General features: G+C 40.7%; 1 protein-coding gene across 1 annotated transcript in view; it reads right to left on the bottom strand.

Moving 5' to 3' along the window:
• LOC148132815 (ALK tyrosine kinase receptor-like) overlaps positions 1-26,260 on the bottom strand; it is a 226,969-nt gene that overhangs the window by 83,719 nt on the left and 116,990 nt on the right. Inside the window, exon 3 of the mRNA XM_087960204.1 lies at positions 24,252-24,379. Coding sequence (XP_087816330.1) covers positions 24,252-24,379 — 128 coding nt within the window. The remainder of the gene's footprint in view (positions 1-24,251; positions 24,380-26,260) is intronic.

The following is a 26,260-nucleotide window of genomic DNA, read 5'->3' as shown; positions in this document are numbered from 1 at the left end:
GTAGAGAATTTGCACTTTGTATTTATATTCATTTATCTATATAGTAAAATTGGCAGAATCACTGAAAGAAACCATAAATATCATAGGAAAAGGTGGAAGAAGAAGGGGATTACAGAAGTTAAGCAGTTAAACTCCATTTTGGGGAACTAGACCAGAATGCAGGGTTAATATTATTGATATTTATATTCTAACTTTCTTGATGCTTGTAAAATGAACTAGTTTATTTCATTAGCATTTCTAAAACTGTTACAGAAATCCTCTCTTACCGAACTGCCTTTTCAGTGACCAATTGAAATTGCAATGGTGCTTAAAAATAAATTTATGACCAATTTGCAACCATTTACAATCTTTGCAGCATTCCTAAGCCAAGTGATGACCATTACAGTCAACAAGCTTATCTTGTGCCTGACCTGTTGTTTTCCTTTTTTTCTTCCTTTGCAGATAGAAATTAGAGAGGAAAGAACTACAAGACAGTAAACAGGCACACAATGGGAAATATACATAAAAAAACAATATGCTGGAGCCTACAGCTGGGAGTGCACCATACAAACAGCTCAATGTATTCCCCGTTGTGTGACTACTTACTTTCTTGTGATCCCTTTCTCTCCACTTTCTCTACTCTGCAAGAGTGGAAAAAACCCGAAACAAATCTATTTCTTGTATCTGACCTATTACTGTACTTCTAATCTTCATATACTAACCTAACAGGTTTAGAAAATACTCCCTGTTTTCCAAGGCAAAAGTTGTGGGAAGGAGTAGCTTAGTTATTTTCTTTTCTTTTCTTTTCTTTCCTTTTTTTTTTTTTTACATCTGGGAGGGTTTGTTCCCACATTACTCATTACAATCTAGTTTGCTCCCACCATTATAGAATCCCATTCAAATTTTCTTTTCTTTTACTTTTTTTTTAACTTTTCTCTGATATCAGATAATTCTTCCAAATGTAATTAATTGGCCATCTGATGATTTCATTACTCCTCCTTTCTGATTGGCCTTTTAATTAATCACTTTTATGAACTGATTGCTTTTGTATTTATTCTTTTCATTTAATTAACTGAAATATAAACTATTCATTTGCATGGGCTCTCAGTCAGTTAGCCATTGACTATGCAACTGTTGCTTGCAATAGCAATAACAATAGCAAAAGCACTTAGACTTATATAACACTTTACAGTTCTTTACAGCCCTCTCTAAGTGGTTTACAGAGTCAGAATATTGACCCCAATAATCTGGACCCCCATTTTACCCACCTTGGAAGGATGGAAGGCTGAGTCAACCTTGAGCCTGGTGACATTCGAACTGCCAAATTGCAGTCAGCCGGCAGTCAGAAGAAGTAGCCTGCAGTACTGCATTCTAACCACTGTGCAACCATGCAAATTGCTTTTCAGATGTGATTATTTTGTTACTTTGGATCAGTTTAAATTTCTTCTTAAATAAATAATTGCCTATCTGAAAACCTATTAACTTATCAAATACCTTTCATTTTGAATCATTCCACAATTATTTGATTCTCATAACTCATTTTTATTTTGGTTGTCTTCCCTTTCATCAGGTATTTGTTTTATTTTTAGTTCATTCTCAATTTTCCAAGCAGGTTGATTTTATAGCCCCTCTTATTCTGTTTAGCTACTTTCATCATTTCCAGTCCACACTGCATATTTCTCATTTATTATCTAGGAATGGTTCTATTAAACAGTAACCAAAACTATACAATATACAACTTAAGTATATACCCACATTTTTCTAGATGAAAATGATACTTTTTAGACATTTTTCTTCAATATTTGTATTGTCTCCTACTATATACACTTTGCATTTGTTGTGGTTATTGTTAAGGTGTGTAACAGTGAAAGAAATGCCAAGGCATGAATTATGAAACATCATCAGAAATAGAATAGAAATAAAAAACAAGAATATGAAATATTTAATGTTCTACATTATAACTCAAAAACCTAGTTTTTTATCTATTAACATAAATACTTTTCAATCTCTACCTTATTTTCTAAATTCTGGCAGTACTATTTCCAAAAAATAAATGTGCACACATAATAAAATGAAACAGTGATGATAGATCATCCTAAAGAACAAGATAAGGATAGATGTCTCTTAGGATCTTAAAAAATATTTTAAAAGTGTCACCCAAAGTACAATTCTACATTAAGGCCCCTGGAGTAATGTTGCCCATCAACAAATTAAGTCAAAAGAAGGTTGAAGGTTTTGATTATCTAATGTGGTGCTTTTGTTCTATACTAAGCTTAGGAACACTATCTTTTAATCAGGTTTGCTTTGATTTTGTTGACTTTAGTTGGAAATCAAATAAAGTCTATTATGTTCTTAATCCACTGACCTTTGTCTGCTTGCTCCTTTTATTTGGCCAAATGCAAGGGGAAAAAAAACCTTGCAAAAATGATGCTTGAAATGGATGGTAAACCAATCAGCAATTAAGCTGAGGAAAAGAAAGGTGAACAATGGAAACAACCAGTGTTGGAAAGTCAAGACAGAGATGGGCCATGCTGGCTATGATCTCTGAAAAGCATCAGCAAATTGTAGACAATACAAGAACAAATATGCACAAACAATTAACTACTTGTTTGTGGAAGATGTCTCCTTCACATCTTAAAACAAAGTATAACTAGATGTCCAAAAAAATGTTTCAGAGTGTGCAGTAACACTTTAAAAAAAAAAAAACCCTGTACCTATGGTATAAATTGTATACTGGGCAAGCAAGAAATACAAGAATGATAAAAAATATATGACAGTTACACAGAATAGAAGTCAAAGACAGCCATATTGTATCACTGCTGCCATATGGTGTTAGACATTAGAGGACATGAAAGACAAGCTGTTAGATTAGTATAGCTATGGAGAAGAAATCGTTTAGCCATTTCAAATAAGTGAAGTAAAGGCCAAGAGGGCATGATTCAAAGACAAGCAAAATTCTAGAGGAGAAGATTGCCAGCTCCAAATTATTCGGGGAATCAGGTCATCTAGTTAATGCTTTGACTTATGGACACTGTTAAGTTTGAGGCATGGGTTTAATGAACGGAGACCAGACTGTAAACCATGAACTTCAGCTCTTTATTCACAAGCATAACAGAGACAAAAAAACCCCGGCTAGCAGTCACTCTTTTATAGAGTAAGCTGCTATCCGGATAACCAATGGATAGCGTTATAGCGTTTGAATCTTGGCGCGGCCCGCCAACAGCCAATCAGATTGCTCGGAATGAACCAATCATAACTTGCCATTATATGGGCCAATAGGAAGTGCAGGATTACGATCCTGCTATGCAAATGAATCTTTATTAAATACATTTCTTTAGTTCACAACACCCTCCCCCCTGGGTTCCGTTTGATGGCCGTGGTGACATAATCACGCAGGTATGCAGGTCGTTTTACCTGCCTATTTGATTTTCGCTGTTCCACCGGTTTTTGTTTAAAGTTTGGTTCCGGTGGAACGCAAGGCTCGTCTTCACACGGGGTTGATTCTGCGGTGCTGTTTTCGATACTATCAGGGTCCCTTAAGTCCACTCCTGGATCGGGTGGGCATGTTTCCACTACGGTGTTCCTCTGCGGGGACAATGCCCCCGATCCCGGACCTTCTTCAGGTGGCGCGAGTATTCGGTTAAGCGGCCGTCTGTCCTCGATTATGTCGTCGTCTATATGACCTTCGTCCCTCTCGGTATTCCCTCCCCCTTGAGTTTGGAAGTCCGGGGGGTCGCGGATATTGGGTTGTAAACGAGATCGAAGTTGATCTATGTGGCATTTCCATATCTTGCCGTCTGTTGTTTTAAGGCGGTAAGATCTAGGGCCAGTGAGGTAGACTATAGTGGCTGGGACCCACAACGGTTCGCCGGAAAGGTTTTTGGCATAGACCAAGTCGCCTACCTTGAATTGGCGATACGTTCTGCTGGATCCACAAGGTTTCTCTGGCAAAGAAGACGGGTGTAATCGGTCGAGGTGGGAGCGAAGCTTCCGCCCCATTAAAAGTTCGGCTGGAGTCTTGTTGGTGACACTGTGGGGGGTAATGTGCTGTAGTAAGAGTATTTTGTTCAATCTAGTGTCGATGTCCCCAGGATCCATTTTTGTAGTGTCTTTTTAACGAATTGGACCATCTGTTCCGCCCTACCGTTTGCCGCAGGGTGAGCCGGCGAAGTTAAGGCATGGCGGATGCCCCGGTCCGCAAGGTATTGTTCGAAGGTGAGGGCCGTGAACTGGGGTCCGTTGTCGGAAACTAGAACGTCCGGGAAACCGTGTGTTGCAAATAATCTATCTAGTTTTTTAATAACGGAGTCAGTAGTTGTGCTTTTCATCTTGTGGATTTCGAGCCAGTTGGAGTAAGCATCCACGGTTAGAAGAAAATTGTGTCCTTTAGTGGGTCCCGCGAAATCAATGTGGATGCGGGACCATGGGCCTCGAGGAGTTTCCCATTCGGTGGGAATTGCTCTCGGTGGGGCGTTGCTGACCTCTTGGCAGTTTCTACACGTGGTTACCCAGGCTTCAATTTGTTTATCGATGCCTGGCCACCAGGCGTAACTTCGAGCGAGAGCCTTCACGCGGACGATGCCCGAATGTCCTTCGTGCAGGGTTTGCAACACGAGTCGCTGTAGTCTCTCTGGCACGACGACTCTATCTCCCCATAGGATGCAGCCCTTCTGGGAAAATAGTTCCGTTTGCCGGTGTTTGAATGGCGCAAAAGTGGTGGGGGTTTCTTCGACTGGCCACCCGCGTTCGACCCAACTGAGAACTCTTGCGAAGATAGAGTCCCATTTTGTGTCGGCGGCGATATCCCTTGCCGTTAGTGGCGGCGAGTTGAGAGTTTCAATTTGCAGCGTAGTGAGGGTTGGAGCTGGGTCACTGACGGTTTCTGGAAGTGGGGAACGGCTCAAAGCGTCAGCATGGGGAATGGCTTTCCCCGGGCGATGTTGCAGTACGTAGTTGTAGGCTGCTAGGAATTCTGACCAGCGAGTCATTCTAGGCGATAATATATGCAGCGTTGGTTTATCACCTGCTAAAATGCCAAGTAAAGGCTTGTGGTCTGTAACTAGAGTAAAGGGCCGCCCGTAAACATATTCGTGAAATCGCTTCACGGCCGATACAATAGCAAGAGCCTCTTTGTCAAGTTGGCTATAGTTTCGTTCAGCCTTTGATAATGTGCGGAAAAAGTACGCAATGGGAGCCTCATTCCCGTTTGGTAACACGTGGCTCAAAATGGCTCCAACCCCAAACGGTGACGTGTCGGACGTAATATTTAATGGCAAAGTCTCGTTGTACTGCATTAGCACAGCGTCGGAGGTTAATAAGTCTTTCACCTTTCTGAAAGAGCGCTCCTCTTTGTGACCCCAAACCCAAATAGCTTTCTTTTTTATTTTTTTTTATTTTTTATTTTTTAAAACAAGTTTTATTAATTTTCAAAACACACAAGTCATCATTATCCATTACATATTTAAACCTTTTTCCATTATAAATTTAACAAGTCAGATGAACTATAATTCTGTTTTAAACCATTTCCATATAAACATACAAAAACCTCTTATCCACTTTCTCTTTATTTCTCTTTACTCTTATTCCATTTTATTATTATTATTTCATCTATTTCTTTCTGACTTAGTTACCATTATTCTCATTCTATATTTCTGCAAGGTTTCATTAATTCTCCCCCCAAAAAAACATATATACACAACACACAAAACATAAAAAAATCTTTTGGAAAGTAACTTGGACCCAGGTATCTCTTTCTTCATGGACTTCAACTGTATTCATACTCATCTTACATATCATTACTTATTTTATTTACCATTCTAAGTCTTCTATATTAACTTCTCCACATATTTCACTCTTTTTAATTCTATCTTAATTAATCATCTTAATTTGAGTCATTATATTTGTATCTTTTGTCCATTCTTTATTGTACCTTTGTCTCATTCCTTATAAAAAGAAAGAAATTTCTCCTGAAATCACTAATCAGAGTATGATGCCTTTCTATCTCCCACTAAATTAATCAAGTTAATCTTTAAAATAACACCCAATACCCAATCCGATTTTGCTTGGTACATTCTAACTGAATAATACGTCCAGAATAATTAAATACATAGTTAAACAATAGATCTAAATATTAAAAACAAATACTATAATAAAAATTTTATAATAACATCAATACCATAATCTTATTAAACTCTTTAATTAAAACTCAATATTCCAAACCTCCCTCATATTATTAAATTTTAAAACCAATCATTATTAACATTTCAACATTTTAATCTCTTATCAACTCTTAAGCCATTTAAGTTTTCTATTTCTAATACAATACTACAATATCATCTTATGTACCTTGCAAAATCTCTTTGAAGAAATTATACTTATCATTTATCCCTAAAAAGATTCCTTTTTTCCCATTTAATTTCAAAACTTTGTAGCTTTTCTCCACCTTTTTCCTTTCTTTCTTCTCCCAACAAACCTTTCTACCCCCTTCTTCTAGCCTCTGCCTTACTGGCTTCCCTTCTCTGTCGTATTCCTCTTCCCTTTTGTTTACTATCATTATATTGATTTTGCACCTTATTTTTCCCTTTCTTAAATGTTTTTTATATCTTAAGTCCTTTATTTCTCTTCCTTTCCCTCTTCCTTCTTTCTTGGTCGAGTTCTGAGATTTATTAAAGATGGCTTCCTTTCCTTCTTCTTCTTCTGCTGTCTTCATCTGTTGTAATGTTTGTTGATAGTTAATGAGTGCCATTTCTAAAAAAAGAAAGGCTTCTTTCAAACCAGCTTTACCATTTTTTTTGCTTGTTCATAATCTTTTCTCAGTTCCTCAATAGAAGGAGCCATTATAAATCTTTTCTTTTCTTTTCTCTTACAACAACCAGAATATTCCAAAGGAAAATAAAACAATCCCAAAGTTATCAATCAGTCCAAACCAAGGCAGAGTTCTCACTTTCTCCTCCTAGGGTAGTATCAATCAAAGAAAAAGAAAGTCCAAATCTGTTTCTTAAAATCTTATTGCAATATATTTTAGTCTTTCAATCCTTAAGGCATCTCCTCCAACAAAGTCTTAGCATACAAATATTTTTTTTTTAGTCCTCTCTTTTCCCACTCATCGCTTAAAGCCAGTTTTCACCTAAAAAATAGGTTTCTTAATATTCACTTTTTATTCCGTAGAAAAAGAGGGTAAGCTATCCTTTCAGCACCATCAAACTGCCGCTTTTTCCTCTTCTAGAAGGTATCATTCAGAAAGTCATACTTTTCAGGAATTTTGTTAAATATGTCTTAGAGTCCTAGGAACCAAGAAAAACTTTCTCCTTTCGAACACTTTCTCCACTTCCTCCTGCGCATTCTTACCCGGCTGCCAGCTTCTTTGTGGCGGCCATTACGGACCGCCGCTGCACGTCCTGGGAAGAGGGGGTTCTGCCGGCCGGGTAGGGGGTCTGCAACACCCCAAACCCTCTCCGGATCCCCTACCTTCAGCTGCCCCTGCAGGGCAGCCTAGCTCCGCACCCGTCCGGATCGGAGCCCCAAAACGGCTAGCGTGGCAGGGATCGCGCAGCCGCCAAATCCCTGCTGCTCGCGGCCGACAAACCGGAAGCTCCCAAATAGCTTTCTTGTCGAGAAGTCGATGTAAGGGTTCGCTACTGTTGCCTTGTGAGGCAAGAAGATGTTGTAAAAATTAATGAGTCCCAAGAAGGCCTGGAGATCAGCCTTACTTTTAGGTCTTGGGGTGTTTTTAATTGCTTTGAGTTTGGTCTCGGTGGGGTGAATCCCTTGTTTATCGAGGAGATACCCAAGAAACTCCACCCACTCAGTACACAGTTGACACTTATTTTTTTTCACCTTGAGGCCGGTGTCTTTGAATCTATGCAGAACTAGTCTGAGACGCTGTTCGAGCTCTTCTCTATTAGGGGCAGCAATTAAAACGTCATCAAAATACGGCACAACCCCTTTTATGCCTTGCAAAAGTCTCTCCATTAGACTCTGAAATATCCCTGGGGCTACACTCACTCCAAAGTGGAGTCTGTTGCATTTAAAGGCACCTCGGTGTGTAACGATAGTCTGTGCCTCTGCGGTTTCCGCATCAACGGGTAGTTGTTGATACGCTTGCGCTAAGTCCAACTTTGCGAAGATCTTCCCACCGCCCAGGGAGTGGAGAAGATGTTGAACCACAGGCACTGGATAAGCGCTCTGTTGGAGTGCGTGGTTCAGGGTGGCGCGGTAATCTCCACAAATTCTAATTGACCCATCGGGTTTGATGGGGGTTACGATTGGGGTTTCCCAACGGGCATGGTCAATAGGCTCCAACACCCCTTGAGCTATTAACTTATCAAGTTGCTCATCAATCTTGGGTTTAAGAGCGAACGGCACCTGACGAGGCTTAAGGCGGATAGGGGCTACTTCTGGATTGAGGCTAAAGGATATAGGGGTCCCCTTGTACTTGCCTAAGTTGTCCGAAAACACGTCGTGGAATTCCTGGACGATGCTCTCTTCCCAATCGTCGCTTCCGGCCCGGTGAATGCCGGCCACCTCGATCCCGAGTGGGGCGAACCATTGTAGGCCTAGTAAACTGGGCCGGTCACCATCGATGATAGTTAATGGGAGTGACACGGCACGATTTTTAAAAGATACTTGGACTTGACTCACTCCGACGACTGGTATCATGTTCCCTTGGTAATCTCTGAGGATGATTTTCTGTGTCCTGAGGTCTTGACGACGGATGGCAGGGATCAGCTGTTTAAGGGTCTTCCAGGAAACCATCGAGAGGGACGATCCAGAGTTGACTTCCATCAGGCAAGGTTGATTCTCGATGGCAACTTTCACTCGGATCTTTTGTTTGTCTAATGACGAAGCATGGCCGATAATAATAGTCTGGTGTGCCTCTTCTCGTCTTGCTGGAAGAGCAGATGTTTTGCTGCTGTAGGCATGGTTGTTCCATTGGTTATTCAAACGATCCCGATTTGCAGGGAGGTTCCCTGTGGTTTGGCGGAGGTTGTTCTCCTTTCTGTTTGTGTTGGATTCCCTCTTACTTCTGCAGACCCGTGCGTTGTGGCCTCTCTTCCCACAGGAACGGCAGATTGCGTCGAGGAATTTGCAACCGGATCGCGGGTGGTTTCCCCCACAACCCGCACATGGGCGCTGAAATTTTAGAGTTTGTTGATCTTGTTCGGCCCGAAGTCTGTTAACCTCTTCTTCATCACTCTCGAACTGGGACTCGAGGTCCTCATGGTGTGCTGTTGCTGAGTGTCTTTCTAGTTGAGGCGAGGCTTCACAGGCGAATTGACGGAGCGGTGCGTTGGTGCGGCGCATTCGAGCGGCCGACTTCTTGGTTGCCTCTGCTGCAGTAGCATCTGCAATGGCATCTGCAAGACCGATGTCCCCTTTTGCCATGATCTTGCTCTGTACTGTGTGGTCATCTAATCCCAGAACTATGTGGTCTCGCATAGCTTCTTCTAGGTCTGAAAAACCACAGAGGCCTCCCAGGTTTCTAAGGTCAGCAATGAAGTCTGCAATACTTTCACCCTTCCGCTGATCCCATTGATAAAATTCGTGTCTCCGGACCAACGTTGGTACGGCGGGGGCATAGTGAGCCCGTAGGATAGGTTCGAGGTTGTCCCAATCCATTGATTTCACCTCAGCCGGTTTCGCGAGCGCTTTCGCCATCTTAAAAACGGCCAGTCCACAATGGGTCAAGAACACCACCCGCTTCTTTCTGAGTGTAGCGTCTTTCAAATTGTTGGTTTCTAGAAACATTTGAAACCGATCCATATACGACTCCCAGTCTTCCTTTTCCGGGTCAAAAGGAGCGGGTGGTATAGCGCCACCTGACATCCTGCCGATGTAGATGCGCTCTCAGCCACGTGCTTCGGTTGGTGCTCTGTAGGGTTTAGTCAGCTCTTTTGTCTCCGCATCCCACCTTCGTCGCCAGTGTTAAGTTTGAGGCATGGGTTTAATGAACGGAGACCAGACTGTAAACCGTGAACTTCAGCTCTTTATTCACAAGCATAACAGAGACAAAAAAACCCCGGCTAGCAGTCACTCTTTTATAGAGTAAGCTGCTATCCGGATAACCAATGGATAGCGTTAAAGCGTTTGAATCTTGGCGTGGCCTGCCAACAGCCAATCAGATTGCTCGGAATGAACCAATCATAACTTGCCATTATATGGGCCAATAGGAAGTGCAGGATTACGATCCTGCTATGCAAATGAATCTTTATTAAATACATTTCTTTAGTTCACAACAGACACCATGCCAAATAATGAACATAACAGTTCTTTAAAGAAATGGAAACAAAATCAGGGGCAGATCTCTGGTAGACTATCTGATGGGAAGAGGTTAGTCCTATATTTCCAGACTGCCCCATCCCATGTCTTGTACCATCCATGCCTAATTTGGAATGATGTCTACTCTCAGTGAAGCAATTAACTGGTACTGGTAATTCAAAGAAAGGTCAGTATCACTATGAAGGCAAAATAAATCCAAGCAAGGAAAGTAATTTGACTGAGCTTAATGTTTTCTGAAATTAGTAAAATTTGCCATGTTCTGTTATGGGACTCAATTCATCTAGTCAAGCATTTTGCTAATGAAGTCTTACTCTGAGGTTATATTTTATTATATTTTCATCTAAGGAACCATGTGGGAAAATGAGAGATCCATCACTTACACATACAAGTCATGTTAGAAAACAGCAACTTGGATCAAATAGGAACAGTGTTACCTCTACATTAACAAAATAGTATACACTAGGGTTAGGGAATTAGATCTAGATTAGGAATTAAAGTCAATTTCCCCCATCAGAATGAGTCAGATGATGTTACTAAAGACAATAACTGAAGTAAGAAGGAGACCTCCCTCTACTAAATCCCCCTTTCCCAAATGTCATTAATTTCACGTGACTGATTAAGAGCAAGGCAAGGTTTAAGGGCAGGGCAGAACTGAATCTAAAAAGTGCATTTAAATTTTCAAGAGAAACACAAACAGAAAACTGTTAACATAAACAACAGTTTCTGCATGGCAGAATATAAAGGATTTTAGCGATGACCTTAGAGAAGAAAGAAAGGAGGGGTTTGAGGATTACTCAATCCCAAGGAAGAGGGAAGCGTGAGAGAGAAACTCAAAATAGCACTGCCTTGGATTTTATTTAGGGTAACATGTGACAGAAGGAAACTGGGGCAATCTTTCAAGATTCGGTTAGGTATTAACAATGCAGTCCTGAATGAATGGGACTTTACTGCAAAGAGATGCATGTGGATTCAGTGATAGAAAGCTGGAACAGATAACATTTCACAAAACCAATTCTCCTTGAATGTAATTCACACAATGCTGAGAGAATCACAGTTTGACACCAGCTGCAGGAGTAAGTATTGGATTCAGCCTGGAACTGAATTCACTATTCCCAGATAGGAATACTAAAATTCATTGGACTTACCTTTCACATGAACAGACATTCAGGATTCTGTTGTAATTTCATTCCCGGTGTAGTATCATGTTAAAACTAATATTTCCAGAATCTTTTTTTTTTAAATTATGAAACCAGACTACAATTTACCTCCAAATTGGCTGATTTGCACCATTCTCTCATTAACGTGAAACTGCACTTGGGATTTGAAATAGCTTCTTTCTCAATGAAGTCTCCTGCTCTATCAATTCAGTAGATCTACACAGTTAAAATGCCACTGAAACTAAATGGCCGCAATTAATGGTAATAAAAATAAATTTAGAGTTGAGAAAGATGATAAGGAACTTCCTTACTGAATCAAAAGCCTTTCAATTAGGATAAATGTAAGGGCAAGGACAAATTGAAAATCATATGCAATCATTTAAACAATGAATGGTTTTTTTTATAGCTCTGACCACTTTCAGTTTCCAACTGAGGCAACGTAGGAACAGAAAAATATCTTTCAGTACCTACTACATATTGTAGGTCATTGATATTTTGATTTTCTTTTCTTTTTCAAATATTTTTTTTATTTTTACTATATAAAGAAAGAGCAACAATTTCAATGTCTATATAAACAGTGTTGTTTGGGCACAGTTAGTTTGAGCAATAGTCATCATCATCATCATCATCATGTTCACTAGTAGTGATCATATAATAACAGTATTTTCTCCACATAATATCAATACTTAATTGTTAATAGTAAATTATACTGATAATAAACATATTTTGATTTTCAACAACACTGCATTTTAATCTGTTCACTAGTATAACATAAGCATGACTAATTAACATCTCCCTTAAAAAAAATCCCAGATAGTCCCTTAGATGGCATTTTTTGCCATCAGGAATTAACAAGCTTCTCCTTCAACAAAATATACCTTTAGGGGCCACATTCATGTCTTCATAATGGTACATGTCTAAATCTAAAAAAGTAGATAAATTATTGACTGAGAGTTAAGTAGTCCTGAGCTTAAGGCTGCAATGTAAGGGTTTATATATAGATAGTCCTCACCTTACAGCAGTTTATTTAGTGACTGTTTAAAGTTACAATGGCACTGAAAAAAGTGATTTATGACCATTTTTCACATTTATGATTGCTACAGCATCCCCAGGGTCACATGATCAAAATTCAGAACAGAGGTGGGATGCTACTGGTTCGGCCCGGTTCTACAGAACTAGTAGCTCTGTAGAGCAGTAGACACAGAACCGGTTTGCTGTGATGACCTTTTGGTCACTTGTTTGGCTCACCCACCCACCCGGGCTCTTTTCTGTCCTTTATTTCCTGTTTTTTCTACCTCAGCTGCTTTGCACGGCACAGCTGAGGTTGAAAAAGCAGGAAAGAAGAGGATTTTCAAATGCTGCACACCAGCACGCAGCGCTTGTCAGCTGTCTGGGTGGCATTTTGCAAATGTTTTTGGCACAATTTTGCACACATTTTGCGCAAAACACACTCTCACCGAACCGGTAGTAACACCGGTTGAATCCCACCCCTGATTCAGATGCTTGGTAACTGGCTTGTATTTATGATGGTTGCAGGGTCACAGGGTCATGTGATCCCCTTTTGCCAGCTTCCGACAAGCAAAGTCAACGGGGAAGCCAGATTCACTTAACAACCATGTTACTAACTTAACAACTGCAACGATTCACTTAAAGTTTGTAAAATGGGGCAAAATTCACCTAACAACTGTCTTGTTTAGCAACAGAAAATTTGGGTTCCATTATGGTCGTAAATCAAGGACTACTTTTATTGTTCTACATAGATAATAACATTTCAGTTGTGCATGGAAGTTTATCCATTAAAAATTCCCTTTCTTACAGTTATCACCTGTAAGAAAAATTCATGTGATATATTTCATGTGACTTTTTCTGACCCAATGCTCTGCTTGGTTGTCCTTATCCAAGTCTGCAGTCTGCATAAAGCATTCTTTTTTTACTTGAAATGCTATAGGTAATTCCCATTTTTCTAAACCGGTGTCCTTTAAATGGGATATTCCTTCTGGAGGATGGCAGGTTGTGAAAGCTGGCTGAAGTTCCCAGCCTGGCTGCTGTGTTACTTGCCTTTAAGCACTTGCCTGAGCTTTAATCGTTTTAGCTAAGGCGCTCCCTATGCCATGACATACAATGGGAAAATCATGCTGCATTACGTGGAGTGTGAATCGATGACTGCTAGGTAATAGGCTTCTTGGTGCTATCTCTTCAAATGTTAGCCTAAAAGCTAGAAATGGCTTTGGTTGCTTGCAGCTACTTAAAAAGCAGAATTCGATTTTAAGAGCATTGCTGTCAAAGGACTGCAGTGCCATCTCTATAAAGTAGCATTTCCAGAATACAGCCTTCTAGCTACATTTATGAACTTGAACTTATGAAGCTAAGAGTTTCCTTTCTTCTCAGTCTCTTCCTCACTGTCCTGTTAGGAAGTAGAAAAGGGTGGCATTGAACCGCCCTCCATCCGGGGGTGGGATTCAAATTTCTTAGCAACTGGTTCTGTGGGCGTGGCTTAATTTGTGGGTGTGGCTTGGTGGTCATGTGACTTGCTGGGCGTGGTTTGGTGGTCATGTGACTGTGGGCATGACCAACTCAATGTCACTCACGTCAAGGGGTGCCTCGCCTGGCCCCTCCCCTCCCAGCCATTCCTTGTCACACCCAGCCTCAATTTATCTATAGTTCTATAAAAATGTTGTTCACCCTTTTTTGACTTTATTATCTATAGATGTACTTTCATGGACCACTGAAAGGAGGAAATCACTCACATGCTTTACCCAAGAGTGTGACAGGCAACAGGCTTGTAAGGGGCTGCCACAAAGAAGGGGAGGGGCAATGTATTTTTCAAAGAAGCAGAAGGCAAAACAAGAAGTAATGGATGGAAACTGAACAAAGAGAGAAGCAACCTAAAACTAAGGAGTAACTTCCTGACAGAGAGAACAATTAACCAGTGGAACTGCTTGCCACCAGAAGTTCTGGGTGCTCCATCACTGGAGGTTTTTAAGAAAAGTCTGGATAACCATTTCTCTGAAATGGTATAGGGTTCCCCCCAAGGTCCCTTCTAAGTGTTATTCTGTTATTCTGACACCTTTTCCAGGACCTCTACTCAGAATTTGGCACCCTCAGTTTTCATGCCTGAGCAGGGGGTTGGACTAGAAGACCTCCAAAGTCCCTTTCAACTCTGTTAAATACACATGTATTTATGTTCTGGACTATAGACATGTAAACCCTGAAAAATACCTGGGCAAAAGAAAGGCAGTAAAATCACTCTAGGTGTAGGGACAGTATAAAATATTAATATATGATAAAAAAATTGAACAATTAAAAATAATACAACAGGTTTTTTTTCTCTCTCTCTCTCCCTTCCTTCCTATTTCTCTTTCTTTCTTTCTTTCTTTCTTTCTTTCTTTCTTTCTTTCTTTCTTTCTTTCTTTCTTTCTTTCTCTCTCTCTCTCTCTCTCTCTTCCTTCCTTTCTTTCTTGCTCTTCCTTCCTTCCTATCTTTCTTTCTTTCTTTCTTTCTTTCTTTCTTTCTTTCTTTCTTTCTTTCTTTCTTTCTTTCTTTCTTTCTTTCTTTCTTTCTTTCTTTCTATTTTCTCTCTCTCTCTTCCTTCCTTTCTCTCTTGCTCTTCCTTCCTTCCTATTTTTCTTTCTTTCTTTATTTTTTCCTCTTTTATTTCTTTCTCTACCTTCCTCTTTCTCTCTTGCTCTTTCTTTTTTTCTTGCTCTTTCTTTCTTGCCCTTCCTTCCTTCCTTCCTTCCTTCCTTCCTTCCTTCCTTCCTTCCTTCCTTCCTTCCTTCCTTCCTTCCTTCCTTCCTTCCTTCCTTCCTTCCTTCCCTTCCTTGTCTCTATCTCACACACACACACCAAACTTCTCTTGTGACACACACATACACACATACAGACCCCTGGTCTGGGAAGAACTTATCAGGCAAACTCCAGAGTAGTGAGCAGTGGGACAATGAAGAAAGCAGCAGCCCCAGAACATTTATTTGCCCTCCCTTTTGGAGCACATGGTCGGTGGCGGGGGCGACGGTGGCGTGGCTATGGGAAGCCCCAGGAGTTCCCAGCCTCCCTTTCGGGGCACAACATGGCAACGGTGGTGGTGATGGGGGGGCAGTGGTTGCGGCAGTGCGGCTATGGGAAGTAGCCCCAGGAGTACCCACCCTCCCTCTTGGCGCACCTCCACCACTCCTCTCAGCCCCAGCACAGCAGAGAATTTAAATGGCTATGGGCCTCCATCGCCACATCACCCTGAGGGCTGCCTGCTCACCCATCTGCCAGCTGGACTGGCCCGGAAACAATGCCCCACCTTGGCCTTCTCCCGCCTAGCCACCGGCTTCTTGATGTGAGCAGAGGCTGCTGGTTGGAGCTAGAATTAGAATAAAAAGGCTGTGTAGCTATAGCGGAAAGAACTGGGGCAACACCATGCAGCTTGGATGAGCAGCCGTGAGCGAGGTGGCGGCTGTTCTAGCATCAAGAAGCTCTGGTTCTTTCTACCAGAGACACACAGCCTTTTCTTCCAATTCTAGCTATGCCCTTGCACTTGCTGCCGTGGGAGCCCAGCACCACTGTTCCCATTGCTCCAACCAGCAGCCTCTCCTCCTATCAAGCTGGCAGCCAGGTGGGAGGAGGCCCAGGATGGGCACAAGGGGGAGGAGGCCCAGAAAGATCCCGGGTGGTGAGGGGAGGCCCGGAAAGGCCCCGGACAGTGGGGGGAGGCCCAGCAAGGTCCCGGGTGGTGGTGGGAGGCCTGGAAAGATTCTGGGTGGTGGGGAAAGGCCCAGAAAGATCCTGGGAGGTGGAGGGGGGCCCAGCAAAGTCCCTGGCAGTGGGTGGAGGCAGAGAAAGATCCCGGGCAGTGGTGGGGAGGCCCAACAAGATCCTAGGCAGTGGGAGGAGGCCCAGAAAGGCCCTGGGTGGTGGGCAAGGGCCCCAGAGAGGGTTGCGGGAGGCCTGGGGAGCCCCGAAGAGGGCTGGGGGGCTCTGGGAGGCCTGGGGATAGTGGGGGAAGGACTAGCGTGACTTGCAGGCTTACCTGTGAGCAGGCAGATCAGCGAAGAGGCTTGTGTCATAGCGAAAGGCAGGCAGCAATAGCTGCCCTGGTGGGTGGGCAGAAGCAGGCTGCAGGCATGTCGCACATACGCATGAGGTTGCACATGTGTGATAGGGACTGACCAGGCAGGGAATGGAGAAGCGAGCAGAGAGGAGCGGGTCCAGCCAGAGGCCCAATTGACTGGTTCTCTGAACTACCGGGGACCATAACAACTGGTTCATAGAACCAGTGCAAACCAATAGAATACCACTCCTGCCTCCATTCTATTCTGCCTCAGAAACAAGGCCAAGGATGGGACAATTTGGTTTCAGAGAAAAACTATCCTGTAATCTGCAACTCTTACACTGCAAAAACATATGGACTACACAACTCGATTAGGGCAAAGCAAGAGACGCAATCTACATAGACTTCTGTAAAGCCTTTTATTCAGTGGTACATGACAAAGTACTCCTAAAACTAAAATCTTGTGGTATCTCTGGACACCTGCATGACTGGATAGAAGCATTCCTGTCAAACAGACAACAAATGGTCAAAATTGGAGTGTCCTATCAAATTCTGTACCTGTCAACAGTGGTGTTCCCCAAGGCAGTGTCCTAGGACCAACTCTTTTCATACTCTACATAAATGACCTCTGTGATCACATTAGGAGCAACTGCATTCTCTTCGCTGACGATGTAAAGCTATTCAACACCACAGACAATACTGCTACCCTTCAAAAAGACCTTGGCTATGTATCAGAATGGTAATGGCAAAAAAATCAGAAAATAAAATACAGGCTGAATAGTCAAGACCTTGTTGATGATCCAAACTCTGTCAAGGATCTTGGAGCACTCATCTCTAATGATCTAAGTGCTAGAGCCCACTGTAACTACATAGCCAAAAAGGCATTAATAGTTGTTAACCTAATCTTACGTAGCCTTTTCTCTGATAATATCACACTACTAATTAGAGCATACAAAACATTTGCTAGACCAATACTCAAATACAGCTCATCAGTCTGGAACCCACATTACGTATCTGATATTAACACAATTGAGAAAGTCCAGAAATATTTCACAAGAAGAGTTCTCCATTCCTCTACTCTTTGTAGAATACCTTATGCCACTAGACTTGAAATTTCTAGACAACCTAGAACTACGCCGCCTTCGGTCCGATCTAAGTATAGTATATAAAATCATACATTGCAATGTCCTACCTGTCAATGAATACTTCAGCTTCAACCATAACAATACAAGAGCACACAATAGGTACAAACTCAAGGTTAACCGAACCAATTGCAGGAAATATGACTTCAGCAACAGAGTAGTGAATGTCTGGAATACTCTACCTGACTCTGTGGTTTCTTCCCCAAACCCCAAAAACTTTAACCTTAGGCGTTCTACTATTGACCTCACCCCTTTCCTAAGAGGTCTGTAGGGGGCATGCATAAGCGCACCAACGTGCCTACCGTCCCTGTCCTATTGTTTCCATGTATTCATAACTATGTTTTTACTTATACCTATTATCTTGTAAGCAATTGACAAACCAAATAAAATAAAATAAATAAATAAAAGTTCAAGAAAAATGCTTGGTAAATTCCTCTGGATTCACCTGCCCTTCTACTGACTCTTGTACAAATAACACTGACCAATTCCTCTTAAGATGGGATAGACTTAAAAGGGAGGAGTGTTTTGACAGCTGGCCAGAAAAGAGCACTTAATTACTGCTTCTATGTGTTTTGCACCAGCGTAGTCAGGCTCCCTACAAAGACACTCAAACAAAACATGTTGCAGATACTCTTAGACGGTGCATTGTATTTATGGCTGGTAGTCAGTTCCCTCCCACCCCCACCACATTCCCCCCTTCCAAATTTTCCTGCCAGAGTGACCAGGCTTGAAATTTCAGAAAATACTCCTGCCTTATCTAAAATATCTGTTCGGGAGAGATTCCCACCCCCCCTTACTTTCCCTGTGCAAGTTAATATAAAAAGGTGAAATTCAATTGATCTTTTTCAAACTGTAGCCAGACTTTTAAGCCTGAAAAGGAGATTACGTTTAAATCTGTGGTGTGAAAAAGGGTAGATCAAACATACACACGTTCTTTCTCTTTCCTTTCCAGTTCCTTAATCTTTGTTTTTGTCTGAAGTAAAAAGATATAAATTCCTTCTCTCCCTGCAACCACTATAAGGATTACTTTTAACAAGGATTGTTTTCCATTTTTAAGGCTAACAGTTATTTATTTATCAGTTTTGAATTCAAGAGTAATTATTTCTGTTGGAATAAATCAGCACAAGTTAAATTGGTAAAAGAAGCCATGGGGTGCAGTGGTTAGAATGCAGCACTGCAGGCTAATTCTATGACTGCCTGCAGTTCGATCCTGTCTGGCTCAAGGTTGACTCAGCCTTTCATCCTTCTGAGGTTGGTAAAATGAGGATCCAGATTGGTGGGGGCAATGTACTGACTCTGCAAACCGCTTAGAGAGGGCTGTAAAGCACTATGGAGTGCTATTGCCATTGCTAAAAAGTGACCAGTCCATTCTGCTTTGAATGGCCAGCAAGAGTTAAGGCAGAGTTAAGGCCCACCCCTTAAATAACTCATCACCAACAGGGATGATCAGGCACCATAGATTGCTTGTACAACAAAATTTGTGTCACAAAATGAGAAAAATGACTTCTCTTAAACTGGAACGGCTAAATGTATCTGCCTTTCTGGTGAGTTGTAGATGACATGCTGGTAAATATTGCTAACTATACTTAAGGAGTATATCCCATATAACCCTTAAGTATAGTTAGGAAGGTATCTTCATGCTACAGTGAGAGTGACAGGAACCTTCAGAAAAGGAGGAAAGGATGATTTCCTTAGAAGATGTCCCATATAAGTGTCACACACATGTATAGATATGTCTTTTCTCCTATGCCTAGTCTCACTTTAGGCATGAAAGCTGGCTGGGCAACTTTGAGCTAGTTGCTGTCTCTCAAGTCAACCCACCTCGCAGGATTGTTATTGTGGGGAAAATAGGAGGAGGAAGGAATATTTGGTTTATTCAATGCTTTTGAGTTATTTATAAAAATAATAGAGGCGGGATAAAAATATACCCATCTAAAAATCTATTCAAAGAAAAGATGCCCTCCACTTTTGCTTTGTTCAATTGGCTGAAGTTGAAGAAAATCAATTACTTATCATTTAGCTGGTTACTACTAAACACTTTATTTTAATTGGAATTGGAGTGTTTGAGAGAGAACACAATGTTTTAGTAAATTACTCAAAATGATAGAAAGTATTTCTATGAAAACCATTACATGCCATTAATAAGTCAATACATTTCTCAGGAAATGAACTCAGCTTTTATTATTAGAAATTGCCATCAATTACTAAATATTGCTGAACCAATTACTGTAGTTCTGAATGAACAAATTAAAATTATTGGCTGGATATTAATAAAACCAGTTACGGATTTTAGTGGTAGAAAAGTGGTTAATAAATTATTTGTTCTGGGATTGCTTATTAGTGAGAAATTTGCTATTTGGTGATGCAATTCCTTCTACAGAACATTGCTTCCATGTGGAAAAGATAAAAACATATTTTTAAAAAGAAAAAAAATGAGAGCAGTTAATGAATTAAAGCAAAAGGTAGCTACAAGTTCTTGGAATTTGAATCCATCTTGTCCATTCTTGCATGCCTGAAAATTTATACTGAAAAGACAGTCGTCCTTTAGTTTTGGTGACAACAAGAACATATTTAGGCCTGGTGATTATAAAGACACCTTTCCTTTGACAACAATGCAATTCTTTGACACCACTTTCTTCACATTTGTCATTTTCTTCTGCAGGGATATTTTATTGATTTCTCCCTCTAGCCCACAGATAATGGAATTTCCTGGTTGCCTCCTATTTGTATACTGACCATCTCCAACCCTGTTTAGTCTTTGCAAGCTTAGCCAAGGTTGGCTACAGACTGCTACCTACTGTGAATCATTCTGTTTCATAGTTATTCAATTAAAATGTGCCAGGTCAGAGTTCTACTGTTGATGGAAAAAGGATTCAGTAGAAACTTTATATTGGAGAAAAACAAAATGTTCCAATTTATCCCCATTTTTCTCAGCAGCTGAAAGATCTACCGGAACATAAAAACTGAGAAATGCAATTATTTTGGGCATGAAATACACATATAATTCAAAAAAATTTCTCACTTTAATCTCTAAATATCAAACAGAATCTGTTTCTTATTTGCTCCCATATGTATATCAACACTGGAGGACCATAGCAAATCAACGGTCCCCCTGGATCACACAATATTGGCTTTTACCTGAATCCCACTCCATATTTTTGAAATATTCTGATGCAGATCCTCCTCCCTTTCCCCATTAATGAAGACAGTATGTTTTGTTTGCCATTCAGAATAGTGTATTTTTGTCCTAGCAAGACATTGTGCCAACACTGCAGAATGTAAGTTACACTAAAATTCCCTAGCTAGGAAAGATTTGGTTCAACAGAAGAGAAGATTAGATTTATGTCTCTAATGATAATTCATAAGCAAATGTTCAGGATAGTTTTAAAAGGGATTTTATGGACTTTTGATCAACCTGACAAAAATCCATTAGATCACAGTAAAATCCTACGAGACACCAGCTCAGCTCAGAAATAATCATATTTGCATCTTTATTTTTTTCTAGAGAGGATTGCCAGTAGAATGTAACAGTATATGCTCCCAAATTAAGATTATATTGAATGAAACCTTTTGGGAGACTTTTATTTGCGTGTTATTTATTTGCTCAGGGATTTTACATTTACATTTCTATCTTAGCTGGGTGTGCTGCAATAGCTTTTAGGTAATTCACTGTTCCTACATTAATGTGTAGACTTGATACTATTTTTATTGCACTGATTAGTTTATAGGACTATATGAGAAAACCATGCTTTACCTCAATATGTTGCTTTGATACAGGAAATTGACACTATTTGCACTTTTGATGCTCAGAGATGATGCAATTGGCCACAACAAAGGATTCGGTGAAACTTCAGAGGCCTCTTTTGGCATTAGCCAAAAAATGGTGTCTATGAGTGCAGCTTTATTTTACTCTTTCTGGCAAGGATTTTTTTGTGAAAGAACATCAAATTACTCATCCTTTTATAGCCCTATTACTTTAGTCTTTATTTAGTTTATTCTATAAAAGCATTGGAGATAGCTCTCTGGATGAAGCCTTGTTTCCAATGACTGGCTTAAAAACTATATCACAGCATAGGTTTTCCACTCCTTTCTTCTAGTCTCCTCTCCTCTCCCAAGGGAGCAAAAGTATGAACAACTAAATTCAATAATGCAAAGGCCTAGATCCAGGGGTGAGATTCTACCACTTCGCACCTATTCACTAGAACCGGTTGTTAACATTCTAAGCAGTTTGGAGAACCGGTTGTTCGAAAAAAAATACTGGCCTAATCCTGTAAGGAAGGCAGGAAGGAAACATTCTGGTGTTGCTTACAGAAACTGCCTCTCCATTAACTCTTATTACATTCTTAGCAGGACTAGACTTCCTGTCTCAGGAACTTCTCTGGAGTTTTTTTTTCCTCCTTTACTGGTACTTTGCTTGTGTGGAGTGACCATTGAAAGTTACAATGGCACTGAAAAAAGTGACTTATGACCATTTTTCACACTTACGACTGTTGCAGCATCCGCACAGTCATGAGAGGCCAGGTGAGGAGATGCGTGCCTCAATGTGAGTGATAGAGTTGGCCACGCCCAGCCAATAACATGACCACCAAGCCATGTCCACCCAGTCACATGACCACCAAGCCACACCCACCACCTAAGCCACACCCAAAGAACCAGTTGTTAAAAATTTGAATCCCACCCCTGCCTAGACCTGGTTTTTTTCCAACCTTAACAACTGCAAGACACTCCAATTTTCATTCTCACGGTGGATGAGGAATTCTGGGAGTTGAAGTCCACATATCTTAAAGTTACAAAGGCTGAGAAACAGTGCTCTAGACATTTTCAGTAAAAGCTTTCCAAAATTGAGGTCCCACATCATTAAAGTATTATGAAGCCTGGCCTCATCATGTTTATTTTGGCACAAGAAGGGTTGTGTGATTCTAAGTGGAGAAATGATCAGAATGGAATGGGAAAAGAATTCTGTGGTAAATGGTTGAAATAATGTAAGATTGAGGAACCTTCAAAAGAAAGAAAAGAGCTCAGGGTTTTAACTCAAGATGGCATCCTGATGATGAAGTGCCATTGCAACTAGAAGCTTGTTGTTGCAACCAATTGCAATATAACTCAGTAGTAACCTTGAATAAGCAATGCTATTTTGAAGGCAGTCATGAGGAGAGAGAAAATATAACTTCTAGCTGGGGTTAAAGATGTGCTCACTGCTAGAACAATACAATACAAAATATTAGAGATCTGGAGAACAGAAAGAAGAATAAAGGAGGGCAAATCCAATATTGTTTGGTTATCAGCATGGGGAAGATATTCAGAAGCTCTTGAAACTGACAAGCTCTTGTTTGCTTTTTATTTTCACTTCCTCTCTCCTCAATTTTTGTTTTGTGTGGTATAAAGAGAGGATTTTTATCCCTCTACTTCCAGAATTATACCCTCTATATCTCTAGCTTTCTAGGGCAGCCGAATCTAAATCAGCCCAAATCAACTTGGAGTGATCAAATCAAAAGGATTTAGACGAGTTGGAGAGGGAAAGGCTTGATCTCTGGATATGCTTAAAAGTAGAGGAGCCAAGGAAATAGCATGGTCAGAGAAGACCTCTTCCCTTTCACAATTATCCTCACCAGGTGATAGATCTTGAGGTTTACAGATACTTCCAAACCCTGAACTGTTGTACATACAGACAAAACCTTAGTCTACAGTTAGTTATTAGATCAAATTCTATGCTAATATGTTTTGTAATTTTGAATCTGAGCTTTTCACCATCTTGTACCTTCCAGATGAGTCAAACATACATAGTAACAAATATAGCCATGCTGGGCTGGGGAGTGTAGATATTAAAACACAACACCTTTTGACAATACAAAAGGGGAAAAATTGTCTTAACTTTACTCTGTCAACATGGACTGGGGAGTCTTGGATTTAAAGTAGATAGCTACAGGAATTCTTCAGATCCTCGAAGAAAGTACAGACAATATAAGAGGAGACATAAAACGTGGTTGTTTAACAAGACCCAGTGTAGTCTTGAATATAAAAAGGAATTCAGTGTCAAAAATATTTATATGCTGAGGTTGGAAACTTCAAAGTCTTCATGACAGAACTAAAAAGTTTAGTGTTAAAAGAGTATAAATGGCGGTATTTCAGAAATTTGAAGAAACAAGACAGTAACATTTTATTAGTCACAATTACAGCGTCTATATCCACATGGGGGAAGGACATGGTTTATTTCTGTTATTTCTATTTTGCCTTTCAACAATGATTTATATCAAGGTATATTACCATACAGTCATAAAGCACATTGCATATAAATAAAACAAGAACAAAACAAAGAGGCCCGAGTAACATTACTATTCCAAATTCTCCAGTTATAACATTAAGTACTGGGCTTTATGTTTAGGACAAAGGCACTGGAAAAAAAACCACCCTCAATTGTTTCTAAAGCCAAAATTCTATACCATAAAGCATCGGTGTCAAACTTGCAGGCTGTGGGATGGATGCATCACATGCTCCCACCCAGTTTAGCAAAGGGGGAAAGAGTTCTGATACATCAAATGACACTGCCATGATGCCGTGAGTTTGATACCCCTGCCATAAAGAAACATCTCCTTTTCCAATAATATCAAATAAGCCAAAATACCTCAACATAGAAGAGGAAAAAAGATTCACATTTACCTGTGCTGCAATTCTTCATTGAAAATGAATCAATCGCAGCTATACTCCTGTTTCCATTAGCAGTATACTCCAACGAGATCCGAAAGGGCTTTTCTAGATATCCAACCCTTTGCTGAAGAAGCACCCACCTGTTTCATGACACAACAAGAAGAAAGAAGAGAGGACAAACATGGTAAGAAAGCATATACTGCAAAAGGCATATTTGCAGAATTAGCTATTTCACAGCTGCCCCATCATACAGTCCACCAAGGCCTCATTTCTACTGAATTCCCTTAAAAAAAGAACCCTAGTTGCTTTGTGGCTTTTTTTTTAAAGAGAGAAAAAAGAATAAAGATTTGAGAGAATTTGAGATATTACTAAGAATGGGTTCTACTAGCTACTAACACTTTTATCACCATGGTCTATCACACTACTATAACTAGAAATATCTTGCAGGCTTCTTTGTGTGCCTTAAAATCAGCAGAACTTTGTCTGTCTGTGGCTTCCTCATGAATGGAGCTATAAGCTGTAGAACACCTTTGAATGCTTGAAATTCCTCTTGCACTATTCCCTAGGAATTGAGCAGCATATAAATTTAATAAATCATGCTTGGTTGTAGAGTCAGTCAGATGTTTAGACAGGATCTGGCATTTTTGTGGGGCTGCCACAGAGAGGAAGGGGTCAAGCTATTTTGTAAAATGCCTGTAGGCCAGACAAGGAATAATGAGTGGAAACTGAACAAGGAGAGATTTAACCTCGAAATAAGGAGAAACTTTCTGACAGTGAGAACAATCAACCAATGGGATAGGCAGATGTTGTTGCTTAATTATATTAAAGGTAATTTTGTAGGATGTAGGCTGTTTCAAGTAAAGCTGCCTTTTGCAATTGACTGATGGTGATTTTGTCAATGCCGATCGTGTCCAAATATTTTGTGACTACACCCAAGTTGCCTATTATTATTGATACTGTCTTTGCTTTCTTTTGCGACATTTGTCCTACTTCCATTTGCAGGTCTTTCTAATTTCTTTCTCTTCTATTTATTGTCCCCAAGTGTTGCAAGGCTCACTAGCCAGACTTTTTTGTCTTTCTTAGCAACAACTGTTAAATTGGAAGTGTTATGAATCAGATGCTTGTCTGTTTGAATTCTAAAGTCCCAGAGCACTTTATTTTCTTCATTTTTTACTACTTTGTTTTGTGGTCCCAGGAGTAATTCCCAACCTTACACGTCTAGAGTATTTTTCTCACAAATGGCATCTTATTACAACCACTGTTATTAGCTTTAAAATTAAAATTAGTCATTGTGGGTCAGAACTTATGAACCTGGATAACAAGATCCATGAATAAAGTAATAGTAATATATGCTATCTATACCAGAGAAAAAGTTCATCTATCACTTTCCATGAAATAAGATAAATACCGGCATGTTCAACAAACCGGTGGAAGTGACTATTATTTTTCTTCATGTTTGTATTTCCAGAGCACAGTGGCCTATTCAGGGGTAGGCTTCAAAAATTTTAGGAACTGGTTCTCTGCCCAGTTGCTGGGTGGGTATGGCTATGGTGGGTGTGGCATAGTCGGCCTCCTGCACCATGGTGGGGTGGGCATTTTTGCACTCCCCGGGCTCCAGAGGCTTTCTTTGAGCCTCCAGAAGGGTGAAAACAACCTCCCTGAACTCCGGGGGCACTCTGGAGGCCCATTTTTGCCTTCCTCAGGCTCCAGAGGCTTTCCTCAAACCTCCAGGAAGATGAAAATGACCTCCCTGGGCTCCGGAGACCCTCTGGAGGCTGGAAACATGCCCATTTCTGGCCTTCCAGAGCTCCAGGAAGCCCATTTTTCAGCTTCCCTGAGCCTCCATGCAGGCCCTGTACTTACCTGGGATCCAAAATGGGCTGCGTGGGTAGTCCTGGGAGGGACAGGGTGGGGTGGGTGGAGCCAACCAAGGGTGGGATTTCGGCCAGTTCGCCGAACTGACCATAAAATTAGCTACCAGTTAGCTACAGGTCCACCCAAATTGTGGTGAACCAGTAGCA

Source organism: Notechis scutatus, chromosome 1, assembly GCF_049901735.1.
Source record: "Notechis scutatus isolate UNSWTSFEM ecotype Mainland chromosome 1, rNotScu1.2, whole genome shotgun sequence".
Classification (NCBI taxonomy): domain Eukaryota; kingdom Metazoa; phylum Chordata; class Lepidosauria; order Squamata; family Elapidae; genus Notechis; species Notechis scutatus.
Note: the sequence above shows the minus strand (reverse complement) of the source record. Positions and strands in the feature narration are given on the sequence as shown.